General features: G+C 37.5%; 1 protein-coding gene and 1 long non-coding RNA gene across 2 annotated transcripts; one reads left to right on the top strand and one right to left on the bottom strand.

Moving 5' to 3' along the window:
* Positions 1 to 8,534: 8,534 nt before the first annotated feature.
* LOC144643861 (vitrin-like) lies at positions 8,535 to 12,415 on the bottom strand. Its single transcript, XM_078503246.1, has 4 exons — positions 12,274 to 12,415; positions 10,235 to 12,089; positions 9,418 to 9,804; positions 8,535 to 9,074 (listed from the first exon to the last, which is right to left on the bottom strand). Exons 2-4 carry the CDS (start codon positions 10,503 to 10,505, stop codon positions 8,770 to 8,772), a joined length of 963 nt encoding a protein of 320 aa, XP_078359372.1. The 5' UTR covers positions 10,506 to 12,089; positions 12,274 to 12,415; the 3' UTR covers positions 8,535 to 8,769.
* Positions 12,416 to 12,562: 147 nt separating this feature from the next.
* On the top strand, positions 12,563 to 22,457 carry LOC144643879 (uncharacterized). Its single transcript, XR_013568988.1, has 3 exons — positions 12,563 to 12,669; positions 14,365 to 14,436; positions 21,251 to 22,457. It is a non-coding gene; the product is annotated as an uncharacterized LOC144643879 (long non-coding RNA).
* Positions 22,458 to 24,264: the final 1,807 nt, after the last annotated feature.

The raw sequence follows: 24,264 nt of genomic DNA on the forward strand, positions 1-24,264 counted from the left end.
CTTCAGCAGTAACTTAATATTTACATTTAGGTTAATAAAGTAACAACCTCTCACTGCCGACATTGGCATTTAAAGAAGGTTGTAGTTCATGAATGTATAAGTTCTCTAAATGTAAATATTAAGTTACTGCTGAAGATCAATTGTCTCAGTCTCGGTTCCAGACCCCTTTCATAACAATATATAAATAGTTGCCAAAATTTTAACGGTCTTACTTTTGAAAATGTATGTAGCTTAGCATACGAAACGTCAAGTTTATAAAAATGCGATTTTTCATAATGTTTATCACCGCTGTTTGTGTTATATTTTTAATCAAGTTACGATGGCCTAAAACCAAGAGTCTAAATTTCAAATTGCTCCCCTCCCTCTCCCCCAACCTTCTCAACCTCCCTTCCGACCTTTGATTTTTCGCAGTCAGTTGTTGCAATAATCTCATCTCGTTTTGCCCATTTTTAGTGACACAAACAAAACTATAGCTCTCCATAAAGAGGATAAGATTTTTTGGCAAGCTTTACATTGAAAACAATTGCCTTATCGGCTTATGCAACTGAAACCGCCATCAGTGGCCTGACAGCAGGAGCGGAGGTGGGCATTCGCCTTTCGTTTTTTTAAAATGGAGTTGAAGTCTAGTTGGCACTGATTTTAGAACAAAATAGTCAGTTTTGTAACAAAAGATGAAGAACTGGTCGTCTCCGCTGGATTCACCAGTAGACCGAATTACATGTCTATACCGATTTAACGTAAATATATTTGAAAATACTAACTTTCAGCGAACTGTACTAGAACAAAAATAACACTAGATCTAAAAACTAATACCCTACAATGATCATGAATAAACGAACGTTGTGAAAGTAGGGGCATTTTTCAATGTGAACCTAGTATGCCTATTCGTTGTTTTGAGGATTATCTTATGAATTATGAAAGAAACGACAATTATTTCCCGTGTAGTAGAGCGCCCACTCACACTCTTCGTAATGATAGGTGCATGAAAAATAAAGATCTTATAACTGAGCCCGTTTGAGTTCTTCTGAATTGTGTCTTATTAAAGGTAGATACACTTTCAAGTGTTTAAAAGCAGAAAAAAACATGGTACATTGCCTTGTTTTTAATTTCAGCTGAAGAGTAGTAAACAGCACAGCCAGCTCGCAGGAAAAGCAACACCTTAATGATAGGTTAAACATATATTCATTATAGGGTAATATAGCAAGTAAAGGTTTTACTTTACAATCGGCATGTGACGTCTACTCCTTTTCGTGTATTTTAAATGATTAGATTATTTAAAATACAGAAATTGTGAAACTGTTTACGGGTATTGTGACAAGCCGTGTAATGGAAATGTTTACATTTTAGCTGATTTACGGCAAAATTAGTGATGAACATAGGCCAAAGCGGGCCACTAAAAACCTTTTCCCCAGAGATTTTTTTGGATATCCTATTAAATAAGTGTCTAGTTAACCCATAAAAATTGTTTTTACGATATTTTAAGTTATCGCACATAGAAAAATATGGCAGAGTTTTACTGCATAATTTTGCTCGCTACTCATTGGCCAATTTTGCCTTTGGATTTATCCCCGTTTCAGGCTAAAAATTAATCTCGATTTGTTTTATTTTTCGCTCAGTCATACAATAAAGACCTAATTACATTATAAATATTATTGAAATATCAATAAACAGCAGCAGTATAACGCGCGAGGCGATCAAACTTTCAATAAAATCAGTCAAACCGGAAGTGAATTTTGAGCCCAATTGGGGCAAAATCTTTTTTTGCATATTTCTTCGAAAGGAAACTGTATTAGGAAAAACTAACTGCAGTCCGTTTGGTTTCTCACTAGGACCTATCTATAGGCAAAATATGAGCGAAATCGATTTTTTCCAATTTGTGCCGGTGAAAGGCGATATTAGTTGATTTTTGGAGAAAGTCGCACTGAAGTTCCCGCCAAGAACGTCGACATCAACCCAGTCCTCCTCGCGAAATTCTACCGTCCTCGCACCGTCCTCGAGGCCAGCCGTCCAGGTATCTTAAAGTCCCTAATGATGTCCTTCAACCGCCAAGTGGACGCACTTGCACTCAAACGAACCAGTAGTTTATTTTGCCAAGAAATGCGCCATTTTTGTTCTCTGTACTTGAATCCCTAACATGTGACTTAAGACGTCACAATAGAATAGCGAGTCCCAGTCCCTCGCTGCTACCGCCTGGGAGCAAATTAATGGCGGGCGGTCAGCAAAGTTGGTTTGTGAAACGCTGTTTTTACATCCCGGACGACTGTAATAAAGTTCCTCGAGGCAAGATTTGCACACGCGATGCGTGGAAAAATGTCTAGTGCTGGATTACTGTGGACAATGTAAGCTACAAAATCTTTTATTTTTTTGCATGTGTTATTTTTCGAAAACGACCGAAAGACCAGCGAAATGAAACGCAGGACAGTGTTTAGCACACGTAAACAAACCTACATGCGCAATCTGGAGCTGTTTCGATAATGTTCGAATTAGCCAGAAATTCCAGGGGCCGTTCTTTCCCGCAGCTCTTCAATTATCCTATTTATCTTCAGAACAAATGTCATATTTGTCTTCAAATCAAATACCGACAAATGTGACAAATATCATATTTGAACCACATTTGGACTGCATTTGTCTGATGTCAAATCTGTTTTTTCGTCCAGTGTAAGTATGGACACTTTTTCTTACTTTTACCTCACAGTTTTTTCCCATTCACATATTATTTAACTGATATGACCAAACAGCTGTAAATAGTAACATGTACAATGTAGCCAACAATGAGAAAGAACACCAAAAGAGTTTGATGTTGTAGTTGTCAATGTAGCGTTATTACCTCACTTTATACAGTGCTACAAGTAAATACTGAGAAGTGACATTCAGCTAACATGGCCAAAGACTTTATAAATTACGGACGGTTCAATTTTTATGAGGTAGGGGGCGCTGGTGGGATTTGAGGGGGGGAGGGGGGCATCCAAAAAAAATTGGCTTCAAAGGGGATGCCAGCCAAAAAATATGGTCTCTAAGGGGGGGTCACTAAAAAGAGGCATCTGTAAGAGCAGAAAAAAATCTTGCCAGAATGCCCAAAATAACATTCCTGAGGTTCTGAAAATTCAAATTTTCCCAAGGGAGCATGCCCCTCGACCCCCTTCTTTGTTATGTGCCAAACCCCATTAACTCGACCCAACAGCTTATTGGTTACAAATTATGCAGAAAAACCATACTAACAGATGCCATCCACAATAAACAGTTGAGGCAATGCGAGCTACTTGGGGATGTGATTTTTGTACACTAATACATTCTTTAGTCACAATGCTCGATATATTTTAATTTCCCTTGATTATTGTTTTTTCTTTTTTTTGGGGGGGAGGGGGTCATCGAAAAAAAAAATTGGATTTCAAGGGGGTCAGGTAAAAATTTTCGATGAAGAAGGGGGGGGCATTATATATAACAGTGACTATCTATCAAATCCCACCAGCCCCCCCCCCCCACCCCATAAAAAATGAACGATCCCTTAACAGTACATTTGCCATTCACATGCAGCATTTGCTTCAACTACCTTTCTCATTCATTGTTACGGAACAAGGAACAATACTATTAGATCAATTTAGAGATCAAGTTTTCATCAAGCTTTGCAGAAAGTATTCGTAATAATAAAGGTCCAGTTTGTCTTTCATAGTTGTTAGCATCTGACTTTCTGCTCTAATTCTTTCCAAATGATAATCATTCTTACACAGGACAAAAAAATCAACCCACTCATTCTCAGAGAGTAGCAGAGGCCCATTTACTTGGTAGTAGTAACTGTGAGTTTTCTTTAGTTTTAATGTGCCATTAACCTCTTTTAAGCACGGTAGCTCGACGACGGAATCAGACAAGTAGCACTTTATTTCAAGAGTTCCCCACGGATTCGTTTCTGCTGGGTCGTACACTCAGCGGTTATTCTTTGCGCGCGGAGTTCGTGCCACATGGAGTCATCTGCTTGGTTCCGGGTCTCCTTTTCGTATAAATTCGCCTGTGCTACAGACAACTGTAAACCGTCTAAGCTCGTCTATAAAGTTATTTTGTGAGTTGGTGAGCACTGTGGAATATGCCTGACTAACAGGAGGTAAGGTAAATAAAGGAGGATCTGGGGCATCAATGTTTATGTGAACTTTTGGACTGTGTGAGGGCTTGATCCTTTGTTGGTAGGAAATCATAGAACCCTTTGATACTTCCCCAAACTTACTACTAACTTTAGTGATATTTGCAGATGAAGGTAATAAGGTGTTGAGCTGTACCGATAGAAATTGTGCAATTCCTTTTCTGAGCTCTTCGACAATAGAAATGTCACCAACAACCTCGGGAATAGGGTTGTATAAAGTAGAACGAATTCCATCTGTTCTTTTTGTAGGCCCAGCTGGAATTTTTACCTTCTGTATTGTAAGATCTTGAACCTCCCCAGGAATTACTCCGTGTGATCTGCTGGGTACATTCCATGTTTGTGGTAAAGATGTTTTTGAAATGGCTGGGGGGACAGTTTCAAGACCAAGTGCCGGATAGTGGGCCAACAGATGTAATAAACCTATAACATGGTTACATTTTCCCCTGCCTTCCTCACATCCACATTCACTCGAAACAATCTTGGTGTGTGGTGTTTTTGTCAATGTAATCTAGAGGAATGAATGAATGAATGAACGAATGAATGAATTAATGAATGAATGAACGAATGAATAATAAACTTCATTTGTGTCTGAGTATTTACCTCAAAATGGGACACTTATACCCCATTTTTCATTGAAATGCAACTATGTCTATCGGCTTTAAATTTAGCACAATGAACTCACAAATTAGAGCTTATTTGAGCCCTATGCATAAACTTTAATTTCAGTTTTCTGTTGGGTGACCGGTGAAACTGAAACCAATCAAATGACAGTGAAACGTCTCAGAAAAAAAAGAAAAAAGCGGCGTGAAACCGTTAACACAAACTCTAATTAAAGAACATAAACTTTTGCAACCGATCACAGTATGTGGAAAAACAAACAACAACAAAGACTGCATGCAAGCCACCAACGTGACTAGAACCGATATTGCAGGATTTTAATCATCTGAAATTCTTGGTTGTATTTACCATTCAACCTTTAAAGTAAAACATAAGATGCAAATGAATTTATTCAGATTTATTTTAACTCATCATGCATACAGAAATAAAAAGCAAAATAAAGCGAAATTACACTTTTAGTATAAAGTCTAAGAACATTTGTATAGTAAACAAACCGACAAAACTTACAGAAGCCGTAGTGCAAACATTACAATACCTTCGACGTCGAAGATGTATCCTTCGCAAAAATTACTATGTGCTCGAAGTAACACTTTTTTTGGTACCTTAGCTTCAAGCTTTGCCCATTCTTCGACCAATTTTTGCGAGATTTCTGGAAGAGCTTTCAACGATTTCGTCCAGCATTCAAAGTTCGCGGCAGCGGCCATGTTGGCGAGGCTCCAGGGATGCACGGCTAGCCTCATTTTCAATCCAACATGGCGGAAGCGTGACAAAGGCGTATGGAGGCTTCAAAATTATAAGGATTTGTATAAAACGTTTTCAGCAAAAATTCATATCGAAAGAAAATATAATAAACAGCTAGTAGAGCTCACATTTTACATCATATGTTGTCTATGTGTTGTTTCTTGACTGTTCTAAAGCATTTAAACCCTATTTAACCGATATTTTTAATTTTAGTTTACTCTTACCTAAATGTATGCAAGGGTGAACACTTCCGACGCTCGATAAACACCACTGCTCGACAAAAACAAGCCAAAAATTGCTTTTAACTTCATCCGCTCACTCCAAAATTTCGTATGGGTATAGTTCGAAGACCATGCTTTCGCTACGGTAAACTTTTGATCCGGCTGCCTCTGTCCTTGATTAAAGAATACGGAAAAAATAACCAAGGTTTGCACACTTTGGGCTTCCTCTAACACCTTGCCTCCGATAGAGTGGACGCATTTTTAATTAGCCTTGCCTTTCACGTGCAGCCTCACGCTATGATTGGGCGATAGTTGTCAGGGCGACGACACTTTTTTCCCGTAGGGGAAGGAGGCAAACGAGACCTTCGCGGGTGCTCTGCCTTACACATGTACACTGGCCCGAGTACCCACAGGGTGATTTTGCCTCACATACAATTCTAGACTCACTGGTGTACCGTGAAGGAATTTTGCAAAACCCTACATATTAATATTCACCATTGTGACGCCAGACAGATTCAAAGCACGGGCACGCGACAAAGCAAAAATGCTGTCAAAACTTAGCCGCAAAAAGGTCTTGCGAAGAGACTACGAAAATAACGGCTAATGCTAGTACCGTGCACGTTGTTGTTCAGCTGGGAACAGACACTTAATATATCAAGATTCAAAACGCAAGATTCATTCTCCACAATTGGCTGCGGTCACATCTACGACGTAACTAAAGTTTAACTATAGTTAGTCTCAAGTTAACATGTAAATAAGTAGTAGTAGCCCTTCACTCGACTCCTTTTCAGGAGTATAGACTATCGACAGTCTCTCGTCTAGCATCCTGTCCTGTGCATCCTTCTCTAGCTGGTACCAACTCTTGCCCATGGACTCGATCTCTGCTTCTGCATGAACAAAGTAATGTATTCACTACAAAGCAAAATTTTATGTTTTGATCCTAGAATCCTCACTTTTGTATTTCCTGTGACATACTCCCGTAGAAAGTCCTGTTATTGTATTTTATGTCAGGGCCGTTCCTAGGCAATTTTAGTGGTAGTAAAGGCAGGTACGCCCCTGTATGTCTTGGATCAAATTCTTGCTACAATAATATTATTGTTCAATTTCCCCTTGAGTTATAACCTATTTTTTGTTAAAATGGCAGTGACAATGGCACCTTTAAATACCTCAAATTTCTTGCATTAAATGTAAAAACTGTTTACATTTTTAGAATCTTCATAAAGTATTCTATAAGCTGAGAACTTTCGTTGCTTTGAGTTGTTATTTGTCCTATTTTTACTTTAGTGACAAGGGACGAGAATTCACCACCCTAGCCTCCAGCAAAGCTAAGTTTATGTCGCTCTTCCTCAACTTTGAGCAGCCAAATTATAAAGGGTCTCGTCTACTCAGGTATTAAGACATGACTTCGAACATTACAGAAGATAACAATAGCGAATTCCACCGGTATCTTATAATTTCCAGCCCTTTAGGCTTTTCGACGGCTGGTGGAAACGGCAGCCTGCAAATTGCTCTAAGTTTCGTTTGTTTTCATATTGAAATCTCATTTAACGCCGGTCTAATATAACGCAAAATAGAATCAGCTTATAAATATTTATACTTAGCTTTTAGCAAGCTCCTGAGCCCGGTTGCATAAAAATACTTAAGATTACGTGAAATTTTCTGCAGCCATTCCATGTGCTCTGAGGGGTTTTCTCCCGTGCTTATAAGGATAAATCGGGAGAAAATGTACTAAGGAGCACTGGAAAAACCAAAACGCTTTGAAAACATTCACCGGAACGCAGAGAACTGTTGCAGAAAATCGCCCGTAATCGTAAGTATTTTTATGCAACCGGGCCCTGGATTCCACTTGGCCAAGATGCACCCTAGGGAAATCCGGATTGCTTGTCCAATTTTTTACTGACCACTTTCGGCGGGAGAGAAGGCGGCGCGCTAGACGAGGCTTGAAAGACATTCACGACGGCCTTGACCCTTGTTGACTGCTCTCCGGCTTGACAAGAGAATAGTATATTCTAGTTGAAGAAATCGTCTTGTTCTTTGTAAGTCGTTCATTCACATTAAGCTTACATAATCTCGGGCAAACGAAGGAATGTTGTCTCCCCCATACAAATAATGTTTTTGTGAGGTTCATGCTTTTTGCTGTAGTGTCGGGTTTAGCCGCGGTTTGGAGACCACAGGACCTTGAAGCCGAGTCGGTAGAGTGGCCATATTCCGGTAGAGGTAATCTGTTCTGTGTGTGCATATCAAGTTCCTGAGTTGCTGGACCGAATACCTGTTCAGTAGTGCGAGGTCTTCGACAGATCGTCCGCACATTTATCTTCGAACGACAGAATAAAATGTGTAAAACCGGAACGTAGTTCGTGGGCAGATACCAGGATAACTCATAAAGTACTGATGAAGCGATGTTGAAGCGAAAAACAATCGAAGGATATCACAGCAATAATAATTATTGTGAAAACTCTTTTAGGGAGCTCAGAGAATTTGAAGTAAAACTACTCAAGTCTAGATAAAACCGCATGGCCTTGATTGACATAATAGAAAAGGGGCGATGTGATTGGCCAGCCCGAATAGCGCATCACACTCGTACTCAGAAGTGAGTTTGACCTTTGAATGTAACGCAAGAGTGATAGTCTTGCAGCATATTGCGTGACAGATCTGCGTATTTGAATAGAGTGATCTTATGACTTCTCTGAACTCCTTTCATGGTTGTCACATTAACTTTAATTTATATTACATGTAAATTGGCATTAATCAAATATAATGAATAAAGCTTCATCTTTCCTACATTTCAACACGATGAACAATAAACACATCTTTAATGACGTATTAGGAATTTTTTATTACGTCAAAATTACTCCCATTGCGGTTACAGAATATTAGTCTCCATATAATAAATGGAGGCCGGGTACAACTTGCCTTGAAATAACTACGCTTATGCCTATACTGAGCAACAGATTAGTTTCTACATAGAATTAAGAGCGCAGTCACTACTGTTCTCTGCTCTTAAACTATTACAAAGCGAACAAATATGGCGAAGTTGTTCATGATCAGTTAATATATTTAGCAAGGAGGGTCATAGTTGACGACGTCCCATTTATCCGGATAGACCTGTTTTACAACCAACTTAATAATATTCCAGAATCCACCCATATTGTTAACTCTGAACAGGAACCGCTTTGGCGGATAGGAGGCCACCTTCACCAGCTCGTCTATTCCATCAATGTAAGATCCAACAGCAACCACATAAATATCCACCCCGCTGTTTTTCAGTGCGTTGGCATTGGGTATGGTCAAGTGCGCATCGATGTTTGATTTTCCATCAGTGACAAGGAAAACCATCCTCCTTTTGGCGGAGCGCCGGCGACCTTTAAAAAATGAAAAGAAAAAGAAAACATTTATTACAAACAATTCGATGTTGGGAAGCAATGTTAAACGGAACAAAATATTTGCTTTTAGCTGTTGACCCTTGTTCTCGTCTTTGTCTTTAAAATATCAAATCAGTTGCGCAAACATTGTTACCGATGGAATTAATATTGTGACTCGATTAACCGCGTTTACGAATTTTTTTAATGTCTTTTCACCGGCGTGTACTGAGCCTGACTTACGAATGCTGGTCACCTTCTTGACAGGCTCTCGTATAGGCGACGTGTATTGTCGTGCCTACGAGCCCGAATGATCTAAGGCTACATGGGTTTGTGTAAATAATACCTGAGTCAGGGTTATCAAACAGTTTCTTTGCTTCTGACAGTCCGGCTTGAGTGTTAGTCATGCCATTTGGATAAGATATCTCTGTTATCTTACTGGCTGCTGACGAGTACGGCAAGAACTCGAAATTGACAGTGGCTGAGTAGGCAAAGGTTACCGCCGCGTACTTCGAGTCATATTTGGGATTGTGGAGTGTTTTCATCATGTGTTTAAGTGCCTCTTTTCCCTTCTTGAATTCGCAAGAACCAACCGACCCAGAACCATCCAAGACTATTACAATATCTTCAATGATCGATGAACGTTTCGTAATGACCGCCCTCTGACCGAAGCCCAGAAAGCTGGTCGCGAGCTTCGTTGCAGTGACTTTGGGGGAAGGAACTTTTTCAAAAGCTGAAAATGAAATGCAGCTTCATTAAGGACAAAAGTGAGGATGATTCTTGTGGAAACAGCTTTCGCGAACAGTGAAATAAAACTTTTGAGTTCAGACTGCATGGATTTTCGTGGAATACGCAAAAATTCGGAGTTTGTTGAGTACTTTTTTGTCTTTTACATGGTCTAAACAAATAATGTAAAACAGAGTTCGTTAACTTGAACTTATGCGTTTCTTTTTTATTGATTTTCAATCAAAATCAACTGGTAGATGATGTATGTTTTACATTTTTTGTACCTTACACATCAAATCACATGATTTTAAGGACATGAGGTCTAAATTGATGCCAGATGATATTATACTGTTTTCGTACAGTGGGCAAATGATCAGTTGAATAAAGTCTTTAAGAATACAAGACAAATGTCCGTTGTAAAAATTGAAATTACTTACCTTGATAATAAGGATCGTTCGGATCTGTCGGATAAGTTGGGGGAGCTCGAGTTGGTCTCCGACACAGTGAACTTGGTCCTGGTAGGATCACAAGCAGGCTTACCACGGAGGCAAAACATGTAGCAAATCCTGACATTCTCAAGGCTTGATCACTCACTATGAAACTTGGATTTGTTAAAATCCCGTGAAAATCCCTTGAAAAGACCATGAACATCATTTCATGACTGGTGAATCTTGCAAAATAATTTTTCATGGCCTCATCTGTGGTCATTAAATTCTCGTGAAAAAAATTGAAGTGTTTTCATGACCCATGAATTAAAAAGGAATTGGTTTTCATGGGTCATGAATTTTCAATGAAATACTACTTAATGAAAACACACCAAAAAGTTCAATGATTAAGCCATGAAAAAAATTAATGGGTCATGAAATATCATAAAAATAATCATCATGAAATTTCATGACTCATTAATTTTCTATGAAAATGTTGATGAGAAAATGCCTTGAAAAAAATCTTTAATTATTTAGCAGCAAAAGAAATGCATTCCACAATATGTAGACATGTACACTGTATACAATAAATGAATTAAATGGATTGAGCTGTTCCACTAGACCAGTGCTTTGGCCTGCATTATTTATACAGTTAACTTACATTACTAGAGGACAGATCCACTTTGGGACCAGCTAGAACTGAAATAGCACGACATCAAAGTTTCTGTCTATTGATCTACAGTTAATGAATAAGGTAGGGAAAGGCTTCTATCCATTAAAATGGCGCCGATGTTACTGTATATGCTAATCAACATAAGGCACATGAAATGTAAAAAAATACCAGTAAATTCAATCCATGCATGTACAGTTGAATCCCGATAACTCAAACCTTCAAGGGAAATTGACAAAGGTTTGAGATATCGGGAGTTCGAGTTCGAGGGTAAAATTATTAAGAAAATGACCTGAAAGGGAAGCGAAAAAGGTTTGACTTAGCTATCTATAGCGCTGGAGTTCGAGTTACTGAGGGTTCGAGTTATCCAGTCAGGATTCAACTGTTTATACACTATCCAATGTATGGTACAATTTTAAAATGTTCCTACAAAAAAGCGAATAACCTTTACTTCTTTTGGAAAAATGTATTTTGATTCGGTCTATTGAAGTATCCTGGATCAGGCAGAGTGTGGTCATGTATTAAAAAGGGAATATATCATAATCTTAAATCAAGATTAGATTATGGGGTCAGATTATAATCTTATTTCTTTTTTACACTGAATCATGAATATAGGAACTTAATTTTTTCTGGTGAATCTCTAATATTCTGCTAACTATGCAATGTCAACTTACTTGATTTAAAATACAGCGTTCAGCTTTTATTAGTTCACTAACTTATCCTGTGCATATAAGTACAAAACAATCTTGACCCATTGCACTTGATATAAGAAAGTGTAGTCTATCCTTTCAAATTGACTACGAGCAGTCCCTATTTTTTCGCAGAGTTCGTTGAGCTTGAAGCGGAAATTATTTTTCAAAGAGGACTCTGCGAAAAAATAACGACTGCTCATAGTCTACTTTCAAATGACCTTGCTATCTTAGAATTACAAGCTTACCTTACTCAATTTTAAAATTAAACAGTAGTTAACAATATGATGGTGTTTCACTCTTTTACGTTGCAGGTTATAGAAACAAATACTTGGTGACAACTTAATTTGAAACTACTACTATCCAATGTTAAGACAATGCTATAAAAACCACCATAAGCTGATGTCAGACTTAGCTCGACTTGTACAATTCCTCTAATTATGAAAATCTCCTCCAGGAAACACATCCAAAAACCAAAAAGTTCAAACTTCAGCTTCCTGGTAAGGATCTGAGGAAAAATAGACCGACTTATAAAAGTTTTGAAACCGCTGAAGTACTAGGTTTCAATATAATTTTTAGGTAAATCGGAAAACAAGCTAATATTGCCGATCCGGGGACGGATCGATCTAAAACAAAACATACAGGCGAACGCCTGTATGTATGTTTTGTTAACCTGTTCATTTAACTCATACCTTTATACAAAAGAGGAGCCTTTTCCTTGGAATCCAATATTTTTTTATAAAAGGTAGCTTCTGCTTGCAATCCTGAAGCGGTGATCGAGTTTTATATCCATTTATCCCTCGTTTCGACCAGAGAACGCTTCGTTGATATCAAACAACCGCTTCGTGCCACCATTTTGAAAACTCGTCGCCAAGAAGGCCCTGGGGACGAGGTTGTCCAAATTAGGCCCGGAAATGTCACGTGCGCGTTTAATCATTAATTTCGTAGACCACGTGATTCGTTCAAATATGACCCGCCATGTTTCGCTTGGCTGAAATACGAATTGAAATTCAAAGTTTCTTATCAGCGAATCACCTTCGAAAAGATGCACTTTCTAGCATATGGATGGATCGATGACTTCGTAAAAGGTAAGGTTGAATTGATTTTTAGCACTTAAAAGATCTAGCAGTCGTGCGCCAAGGGGTTAGCAGCCGTTGATCCAGGTTGATCACCTGGGGAAATAGAAACTGGTCTGCTTTGAGAAATGGGGGATAAAATATAGGAGAAGTACATTGTACTTCACGAAGGAAACGAAAATTGTTAGAGTAATCGAAAATTTAGAGTAATCGAGGTTTCGAGGAATCGGGATTCTACTGCTTCAACGTTCAGTTCAGAACTCCGATTACATGTACGTTTGTAAGCCCGGCGTATCAAATCGAACGAAATCGAACAAATTTTTCATCGAACTCAATCGAACGAAATCGAATCTAATCGAACGATTGAATTCGATTTTGTTCGGTCATCGAACGAAATCGGACAACAATTTTTTTTGTGAGTTCGATTTCCGAACCAAATCGAACGAAATCGAATTAAGAGTTCGATTAAGTTCGGAAATCGAACTTGTAGCTAATTAATAATGAGCGAGTAAATTTAATGGAATAAGTGACTGGACACGGTATCGTAAAATCTTTGTCTTTTTTTGATCCTAAAGAAACAAAACATAATATTCGAGTAATCTAATACGCCCGGGAATACGTAGTAAGCCATTTATAAACTCGTATGAGGGATCTAATTATAAATACTCAAATACAACCCCCGACGTATCGGCGTATCGTATCAAGTGGAAACCGTATTTTAGAATAACATTTTGCGAATTATAACTTTATATGATTAAACAATATAGCATTGCACATGGGGACGAAGGTGCACGCCATATGTGACATGTCTTAACCGTAATTTTATTGTTGTTAGTGACAGAATTATTTCTCCATTTTGACATAAAAAGTATGGAAATAAAGGAAACATAACTTTAGATGGCTGGATCGATTGACGCATTTACCCGGGCATTTATTCCCGTGATCATCAAATGAAGGAAAACTGAACATTCGCTCGATTCAGATCATATCGTCATACGACGTATGCCGCTCGCTTTGGTGTCGTTCGACGACCGAATTAAATCGAACGTCATTGGACTTTATCGAAGGTTCGATTTGGTTCGATTTGCATTTATTTTTTGTGAGTTCGATTTCGTTCGATGACCAAACAAAATCGAATTTAATCGTTCGATTAAGTTCGATTGCGTTCGATTGAGTTCGAAAACCGAACGTTCGATTTGATACGCCGGGTTGTAAGCGAAAGCAAAGTGAAGCGAAAGAGCTAGTCTGGTTCACCACAGTATTTCGTAGATTGGATTTTATATATATTGCTTGCTTGAATTCACCGAATTGCTATGAAGATGCAGTAGCAAAATTTGAATGGCCTTTTTCTGATGTGCATGTTTATGTATACTTGTTATGCAATGCTTTCGAGTACCTACCATACGTTACAAGTACACCCACCGTCGAGTGACTTGATTTTTCAGGATACATGCAAGTTAAATCTGTTTTCGGGGCAACTACAGAATGCAGGGGCACTTCGGTCCACCGTGCCGGAACGCTTCATTAAAGCCAATCGATTTTTCTTTAGCCTGTGGTAGCTTTTAGTAGTAACATATTTATGTAAAGAGAAAACTTGGTTTTCAGACTTGTGAAAGCCCGGGTTCCACTGTTTCGTATTCAATATGGCGACCATGCTTTAATACGATTGAAGATTGAAGATTAATGCATTTCATTTTGTCGAAAAAGGAGTATAAGCAACTAAAGCAGAGTATAAGAGGAAGAAGAGTTACAAGTTTTATCTGTCAAAGACAGAATAAGGTAGTAAAACCTAAGAATCCCAGATTACAATTTCAGTATGCTAGCGTTCGCTCAACTGAATCTATAGAAATCGTCTAGAAATTATGGTTTATGTTAACAGTGTGATTTGGTATAAACTTCAACCCCAGTTATTACGTGGGTGCAAACTCGAAAAGGGTGGTTGCATACTAAGTTTTTATTGGGTGCGAACTCGGTCATACAACGGAGTGAACTCGGTCTCACTGGGAGCGAACGCGGTATAAGGTGGGAGCGAACTTGTACGGTGCGAAACCGATTGGGAGTGAAACCGGCAGCTTCCCTGTAGTTTTATTTCTGTTTAAATTTAAAGTAGAACACCGGTAACTCGAACTCGGATAACTCGAACAACCCCGCTAACTTGAACTAACTTTGATAACTTCCATTTCCCTTGGACCTACATGTACAGTACTTTTCAGTCATTTTTACTGGGTTAACTCGAAAACCCCGTTAACTCGAACTGTTTTTCGTTTCCATTCAGAGTTCGAGTTACCGGGGTTCAACTGTATTTAAAAGAAAAAAAATAATAATAAAAAAAGGATTTTTCTGCTGTTCGAGATTGCAGAACTTTATTTGTTGCTGTTAACATTTTAAACCTCGATTGCTCTAAATTTTCGATGGAAGTTGATTCTGTGCAGTTGTTCATTCATGTGGAAGATTTTTTTTCCAAAAATCTAAACTGATTGCAAATTCGTCATAACCAATTTATTATTGCTTTAAGTGTCATTGTCAGTAAGAACCGGGCAAGCTCCACGGATCGAGGTTGGCCAATTCCCTTCAAACTTTCAGCGTTTTTTCTCTATCGGATAAGATTACGATCGGTACTATTCTTAGTAAAATAAAATAAATTCCTTCGGATTTTGACCACCCCCTAGTTTTTGGAGCAAATTAAGCAAGATACGGTGGCAAATTTATGTCAACTTCCACGGCTAATTTTACTAACGTCGGATAACCCTTGATCATTTTTACGACTGTTACGTATTGTCCGGCATATAAACAACTCATGTCTGTAATATAAACGATTTTGGATAAAAAGCTTTTCTTTGGCTCGACTCCAAATATTAGCATTTTTTGGTTATCAGATGCAAGGCAATTTTTTGCAATTTTTAAAGCCAATTTTCTCCAAAGTGCGGCAGTCTCTTTTAAAACCAAACATATCTTTTATGAGTCCGTTCATAAGTCTAAATAAATCCGCAAACTCTTATTTGGCAAGTCAAAATCCCGTCGTGTGAACTTCCTCACAAATTGACCTAATTAGCATAATTTGGTCTAATTTGCATAATTGTTGATTTCCCAGAAAATTGACACGATTTTTTGTTTCATGTTGAAGGTGTTTATTAACTTCTTTTTTAGTATTAATAAGCACGATAGACTACTTTCTGAGAATAGTAGGTATACTTAAAAGAATTTTCCCACTTACAAAGTAAAAGTCTATCCTACAGGCTTCCTAAAAATTTGACCAGACTTGCACTATGCCTTTTTTTTGGGAAAACTTTACTTATGAGCTGTTCAGATGCAAACGATAATACACATCATCGTATTTTGTTTATTAGGAAACTGATTGGTTTTTCAGGCGTAAAAAAAAGTCCCCACGTTCGGACTGTTCGGTGTCTGATCATATGCTATATTGAGTATAAGACTGAACTGAAATGGCACTTATAACTAACATCGTGTGTTGTATTTAATCTACAATAAAGCAACAAGATTGACAGAACTAGTTAATCTTCATAACCAAACATCATGCCAAAAAGGTGGCCAGTTTAGTTACGCGTTGCACGCAAGAAGCTTGTTACTACACTTAAACCAGAATTTAAAATACGTTTCAATATTGTTTCAATTTTTTTGTTTGACAACGTGACAGTATATATAAAGATTGTGTCAACAAAGCTGATTAATACGCTATTTTGTTGTTGAAATCTCCCAGCTATTTCGTATTTACTTTTGTTCTGTCGGGGACGAAAAATGAAACATTTTTTATCCTTGATCACGTCTATACAGTGACATTTCTTACAGCATGTAGTCTAAATACTAAGATTTTCACCTAACTAGTAAGATAAGTTCAGAGTTGAGTCCGAATGATTAATTTGGTACGAACATCGATAGGGAATAACAGAATACGAATGACAAATTTTTACTGTGGAATAATAGAATAGGGCACCAGCAAGGTATAACATAATTTTAATAGAGCTGTAATAATGGAGATGCTAGAGCTGGTTAATGAAATCTCAATTATTCCTCTTCACCCTTGCGTTTCTAACCTAAATGGCAGTAGATGTCTTTGGTAACTACATCTAGACAAATGGCATGAATAATAAAACTTCGCAAATCCAATTTTGATATCTAAGCAACAAAAGAGAACACTGACGATTCTACGTAGCTGGCGGTTTGTTGGCACGTAATGTCGAAGACGGGCTAAACTAGCCAATGGGTATCCTCGCGATTTTACATGTATTTAAAATGCCGGTCATCTCAGAGACTCTGTGTACCTAGCTTACGAGCCTTAATGGAGACGATGGGTTACAAAAAGCGACATAGGTGCATTTGGGACAATTCAGCTTATGTCGTAGGTTACTTGGCAGAGTGTCCTCCATCAACCCCACCCCCACCCATCCCACATCTCCTTTCGACATCCTTTGTGACAAAATTATTAGTTATTAGCTATAAGCTTTTAGTTAAGTTACTTTTGAAAGCACATACAAATTTCGGAAACTGCTTCAATGGCCTCGATGAAAGTCTTTTCTTGATAACGGTCCGCTTGTCATCAGATGTAGCTGCTTGCAGATTTCTTTCAGGACAACTAGTTTGAGATTGCCAATTTTGTTGGTTTTAACAAGGTCGCAAATTAACAAGAAACAAAAATTGATGGCTTTGCTTGCCCATGTCATCCATCAACAAACTTGATAGTGTCCAAGGCCATCTCCGACACCACAGTGAATGTCTTCCTTAGTGATTTCCTCAGGGTTAATACCCCTATAGTGCTGCACATCTTCTTGGCGTAAGATCATGCTGCTGCTCTGTTGTGCAGTCCTGCTCTCTCCAGGCTTAAAGGTGAGCTGACCATCCTCGTTTCTAAGCATCTTCGTCTCCGTCGTTACCTGCAAAGGATCGGCCTTGTTTCTAGTTCTTGCACGCTCATCGAATTTTTTAGTCAAAAATGTCTGGACGTTATCCGCCATTCTGGTCGAACACACAGGTATTAAAACAATAATAACAACTAAAACAGCGATCGCAACAATGGTCACCGACGAAGTCATCAACATCGTAGTCGTGACAATCGCCATTTTCTTCTTCTTCTTCTTCTTCTTCTTCTTCTTCTTCCTCCTCCTCCGCCTCGTTATCATCATCATCATCATCATCATCATCATCATCACCATCTTCTTCTTCTTCGCATTTCATCAACATCTTTACCATTATCGTACCACGTTTTAATGTGATTTGCATTTGCAGGGAGCCCCCATGTAGTATAATTTAGCCTCCAAAATGGTAAAAAGGAGGCAAGGGGAGAAAAAATCCGAGCGGTTTCCGAAACGCTTTTCCTTCCAGACCTCACGCTGGCTACCCACGTAACTTTTTTGTTCCAGACCTCCTATTAGTAGAACATGTTTTAAATTCAATCATAGGATAGAATGCAGGGACATCATATTAGAAAGAGCCTTAATCGGCTCAGTAGAGAATCTTATTCATTTGCCATGGAGACTCTCTTCAATATATATAATAAAATTTCGACCTCTGAACCCACAGCAGAGTACATTATCCCCCCTACCTCCCTGTCACACTAACCCTCCCATCAACAAGATAAGTTTCCCTAACAATTGGCTCCCTCCCAACGTGGATATTCGAATAAATATAGAAGTAGCCAGCAACAAATTATATAGCTTCCAACTATGCATGTATGTTTACGCCTACCCAGTTCCTTATATTCGGAGCACATATTAATTTATACTTACCAGAGCCATGGGAACAGTGGTGAATTTGATCTATTTTTCCGAGTATCGTTTGCTTACGTGGCGTGGCATCTTTATGCTTTCCCGCGGTCCTCGATGGGTTTGATACGAGCATTGTATTACTTTTTCTGTGTACCCAGTTTGCAGTCAACGTTTTTTATGTCTAGGATAAATTATCATGTGCATTTATGTGTCATTTGTAATAACAATGTGCCCAGCTCGATTCAGGATCAGATCAACCTTGCTAATGAGCCCTAAGCTGACACCCAGGCTTATAAGACGTCAGTCAGATAGATAGCTAGTTAATCATGATAGATGGATGGATGGATGGACGGACGGACGGACGCTCCTTATTTAAAGATTAGTCACCAGTACAATCTGCGATTGTCTGCCCTCTAAACTACAATATATTTTAACGTGTTGTTCCCAATTAGCTTTAGCTCTTCACTTTTAGCATGAAAAATATAATTCGGGATTATTACATTATTGGTTACAGAAAACACCACAGCATACTAGTCGCTACAGGAGCGGCAGAAATAATTATACATTCCATGTTAAAAAAAGTAAACGAACAAACAATCGAAAAAGCTCTATGTAAGCATGCCCACTAAACTGGAAAAGAATTGTCATAAACACTTGAAGAGAACATAGACGCCTTCAACATGAAATAAGTCAAGCGTGACAATTTTTCGGGGAGACATGAATTTCGATGACAAATCAAGTTTGGTCAAATTTCTAGGAAGTTTGTAGGAAAGAATTTTTGCTTTGTAAGTGGGAAAATTCTTTTAAATATACCTACTATTCTCAGAAAGTAGTCTATCGTGCTTATTAATACTAAAAAAGAAGTTAATAAACACCTTCAACATGAAACAAAAAGCGTGACAATTTTCTGGGAAATCAACAATTATGCAAATTAGACCAAATTATGCTAATTAGGTCAATTTGTGAGGAAGTTCACACGACGGGATTTTGACTTGCCAAATGAGAGTTTGCGGATTGATTTAGACTTATGAACGGACTCATAAAAGATATGTTTGGTTTTAAAAGAGACTGCCGCACTTTGGAGAAAATTGGCTTTAAAAATTGCAAAAAATTGCCTTGCATCTGATAACCAAAAAATGCTAATATTTGGAGTCGAGCCAAAGTAAAGCTTTTTATCCAAAATCGTTTATATTACAGACATGAGTTGTTTATATGCCGGACAATACGTAACAGTTGTAAAAATGATCAAGGGTTATCTGACGTTAGTAAAATTAGCCGTGGAAGTTGACGTAAATTTGCCACCGTATCTTGCTTAATTTGCTCCAAAAACAAGGGGGTGGTCAAAATCCGAAGGAATTTATTTTATTTTACTAAGAATAGCACCGATCGTAATCTTATCCGATAGAGAAAAAACGCTGAAAGTTTGAAGGGGATCGGGCAACCTCGATCCGTGGAGCTTGCCCGGTTCTTACTGACAATGACACTTAAGAATATTTTGTTTTTCATGGACATGGGAACGGTTGCGGTGTAAAGCTGTTTACACATCCATTCCTGAGTTTTGCGTGCTGCTTGATGTCTGCACAAAGTTTTTAATCTCTACAGTGTACTATCAGGTTTTTCGAAAGATTTAATATTTCGAATGTCATGATTTGAGAAATTGATTCCCTGCAGTTCTTCATTCATGTGGAAGGTTTTTTTCCCCAAAATCTAAGCTGATTGCGAGTTCGTCATTGCGAATTACACATGTATTATTTTAAAAATATTTTGTTTTTCTTGGATGTGAGAATGGTTGCAGTGTAAAGCTGTTTACTAATCGGTTTTGTCCACTACTTGACAAATTCCTTGATGTTATTGTTTACTTAAAGGTTTTACTCTCTATTATCAGGTTTTTCGAAAGATTGAATATTTCGAATGTCCGATTCGAGGAATTGATTCTGACTGTGCAGTTGTTCATTCATGTGGAAAATTATTTTCCCAAAAATCTAATTTGAACTGAGATGAATTAATCGTGGTTCCACTGTAATACTATATACTATGCATACTACATAAGCATTGTATTTTCTGTATTTTCTGGTGGATACTGCAAAATGATATAATGCAATTACTTTCTTTGTGTAGGTTTCTGATTGGCTGTATTCTTTAAAGCATGTACAGTAAATGTATGCACATGAAGCCAAACTGTCACACAGTAGTAAGCTTTCTGTATAAAAATAGTAGCCTTCTCAGCTTGGGTACACAAGGGACCTGTTCTAAAAGATTTGGGTCCATCTTATTCTACATGTAATTTGAAACCAGTCTGGAATGGAACCAAATTAAACTGGACCTGGCATTTTGCAGGTCCAGTTTTGGATCCCTACCAGACTGGTTCCAAAACAATAAGATGTAAATACACTAGAAGCTGATTCTGTCTGGTTCATTGAGATTAAAATTAATCTGGTCTGAAGTGAAGGCAGCATTTGTTAAATTCGTACACAGAAGACCCTCAGTTATTTCGACTATATACATGTATAGCACTGCAGTCACTGCATCAAGGTTACATTCATAATGGGTGTAATTTTATTACACACTCAGTAATTATTTTTGAGTTTTGCAATGTGAGATCTTTATATTTGGCACTTTTGCTCTTGACGCCATTTTCGTCAGACCTTAAAGCTTATGTATCCGTAGGGTGAATTAAACATGACCTTTATCTACATTGTAGTCTTTTAAGCCATTTGGCTAACTGGTGTAGAAAATACACATGTATCTTTCATGAACTAGTGTGGACTTCCAAACATGTACCTACATGTAGGGGTTGACAGATTTAATCTGGACTACATTATGTTTTAGGTTTTCATCAATATTAATATACTGTTGTTTTTACTTTTTTGCAGATGTATCATGAGGGATTTTTCAAATTTTTCATTTATCATAATAATAATAATAAAAATAACATAATAATTATTTCATTAAGTGTCGAAAAAATATTGCAGTTGTAACCATTAATTGTTGTCCTAAAATCATCCTTCCTATTTGGAGAGGCAAAAATTAATCAATATAATTTTAATTTCTAAAATTAATCAAAACTAAATCACACAGTTGATGCTGGGATTTAATTTGTATTAATGATAAAAAAATGAAAATTGCTTTGTTGAGTGGGATTATTCAAATAAATTTAAGATCAAAGAGGTACAAAGCATCTTGTCTTACTTTGCCGGCCATTTATTTAGTTTTTAAGTACATAGCATCAGAAACTAAAAGAGATTAAGGCGGATTTAACAAGTTAACTTGCTTGTTGTGACCCAATTGTTATGACACGAGAAACCGACAATGAACAGTCAATTGCAAAGTAGCCTATGGAACTTCAGCTGATGTTGGCTTGTTTGGAAAACCTTTGCTTGCTCAAGTGAGTGGAAGCTACAGTATGTGATAATGATATGAAGACCATACATCTAATATACATTCAGTATGAAGTCACCTATTTGGTAAGTTTGTTTTCTTTGATTTATTATGATTTTTATTTTAACAACCACCAGAAATGTAATTGATTCAACTGTGAAAAACAGTTAAAACTAAATTTTCATGGTGGTCATGTCTTTGTGTGCCTCGTGAAAAGCAAGTGAGGGGCTGAATTCATGGGTAGTGAAAATGTCATGAAAAGTCATTACATTTTTCATGACTCATTAATATTCTACCGTTCATGGGAAAACAATGGGTTTTTCATGGGGCATGAATTTAATGACACCATGAAAACTCCATTAATTCCAACACCATGAAAAAGGAGCTTTTAAATTCATGGATTTTTCGTCACCATGAAAAAGCCATTAAAAAACCATGGTGGCTTCATTTTGATTCATGGCATTTTCATGGGTATTTGGTCAATTAGAATTTTTTCATGGGCCATGAAGCGTTGAATATTAAGGGGATTTTCATGTTATTTTCATGGGATTTTTATGCAGTATTCATGGTATATTTTCATGAAAAACCCATGAAAATTTGACCATTAAAATCTACTGAAAAATCCATGAAGAAGCTATGAATTTTCCATGAAAAATTTCAGTGGATTTTCATGGGTTTTAAGTTCATAGTGACTGCACTCTGGCTGTAAACTTTCTGGGGTTGAATTCATGAGTAGATTTGGTTATTATTTCTATGGAATTATTAATTTAATCTTTTAATCTGGAACAGTTCATCCTTTTTTTACAGCTTTAGCCCTTGAAACAATGTTCTCTAAAATGGGTATTTCTTGGACTGACAATTCCCTTTTTAAAACGTGTTTTTGAAAAGGAAAACATAAAAGGTCAAATGAACCACAATTTCGTTCTTTGTTATACATATATTTCCCACTGTGTTGATTAAGAGCCAAAAAATATATTCTGAAGTTTAAAAATAATAGACCACTTTAGCTGCGTTTGTAAATTGCCCATTTCAGATCATGTGAAGTTCTCTTGAGAATTGTTCCTTTGTCTATCTGGAAATTGTTCATTTATTTTCACGTGAATTTGTTTGAATTTGAAAGAAATAATTCTTAAGGGTAACATCACGTGGCCTGAAATGGGACAACAAACAAACGAAGCTAAAGTGGTCTATTGTACTTTGCATCGCTGAGATATTGCAAGTTGAAAAATGCGGGAAATTGTCGGGAAATTGTCCGCAAAAAACAATTGTGACGTCACGTTTGTGGGCTGTAAGTTTTTGGGAAATTCAAGGCCGATCAGTGTTGGAGCTCACCTGAGTCGGTGACTTCGTTTTGAGAGAAAAATCATGGTGTTTTGTGCAGCAATAAACGACACAAATAATACAAAGTCTAGATGAAGATCTTAAAGTTAGAGAACAATGGCTTGTAAAAATGAAAAGAGAATCGTTTAAGGTCATTACCCTAAAATAGAACTGAACATAGATTTTTAACCAAACTTCGCCTACTGGTTTATTACTTTAAGGGAACTTAAATTTTGAAATAAAAAAGGGGGGGTCACCGTATTTGTTTAGGAGCAGGAAGACCTTGTATATTCTATATAATTCCTTTATAATTCCTCTGCGAGTACTGATAAAGTACTTTTTTTAGCGATTTTTCCAACATAGGAATTGATCTCTTTTCATTTTACAGAAAGAATGTGATCGCTAAACCCAAAATATGAGAAAAAATTGACAGGTCACCATACTCGTTTACGAGAATGCGACAATTTACTTTTCTCGCGGACTAAGCCGCATAGAAAAAAGGCACCATCAGTTTTGTTTATGTGCGCGCGCTAATTACAAGTAAAATTCTGCGCAGTAAGGATGCGCAATGCAATACAGGGCAATGATCTTAAACCAAAATAAACACACGCATTTATGCGGCTGATTTCACCCAAAACTGTTAAACAAACTCTGGCGGTCAGAAGGTTTCTGGGTCAGGAGGTTTCTTAAAGAGGGTGCAGTCCAAACGATTTTTTGGCCAGAAAAGAAAATACGCCGAAGATGTCCGCCGAAGAGCAGTAACTGTCCTTTCAGCTTTAGCTAAACGTAGGATGTTGGAAGTAAAGATTTTGCATAACTAGAACTAGCTAGAATCTATTTAATTGTCAGTACTTTTACGTCTTTAATTTGTGGCTAAAATAGGACCAAAAAACAGGTAATAGAAACAAACCTCACAGTGTCCGTGGGGACAGTCGGTAAACGCTCTGTATTTATTATTCAGCACTAAATTTTTCCTTAACTTTATTTACTTAAGAATTGATTTTTTTAGTGTTTGGTGATTTTTCTCTCTATTTCTTTTTTTCATTTGATTTCTTAGAATTTTAAAGCCTGACAGAAGAATTCCCGGCGAAAAAATGTAAAATCATAACGGTCGTGGCGATCAAGAAAGATTTGTCTTAAGCTGTGTTCACACTAGGCCGAAACATGATTAATCTTATCACGAATGAAA

Source organism: Oculina patagonica, chromosome 2, assembly GCF_052425735.1.
Source record: "Oculina patagonica isolate OP01 chromosome 2, crgOcupat, whole genome shotgun sequence".
Lineage (NCBI taxonomy): Eukaryota > Metazoa > Cnidaria > Anthozoa > Scleractinia > Oculinidae > Oculina > Oculina patagonica.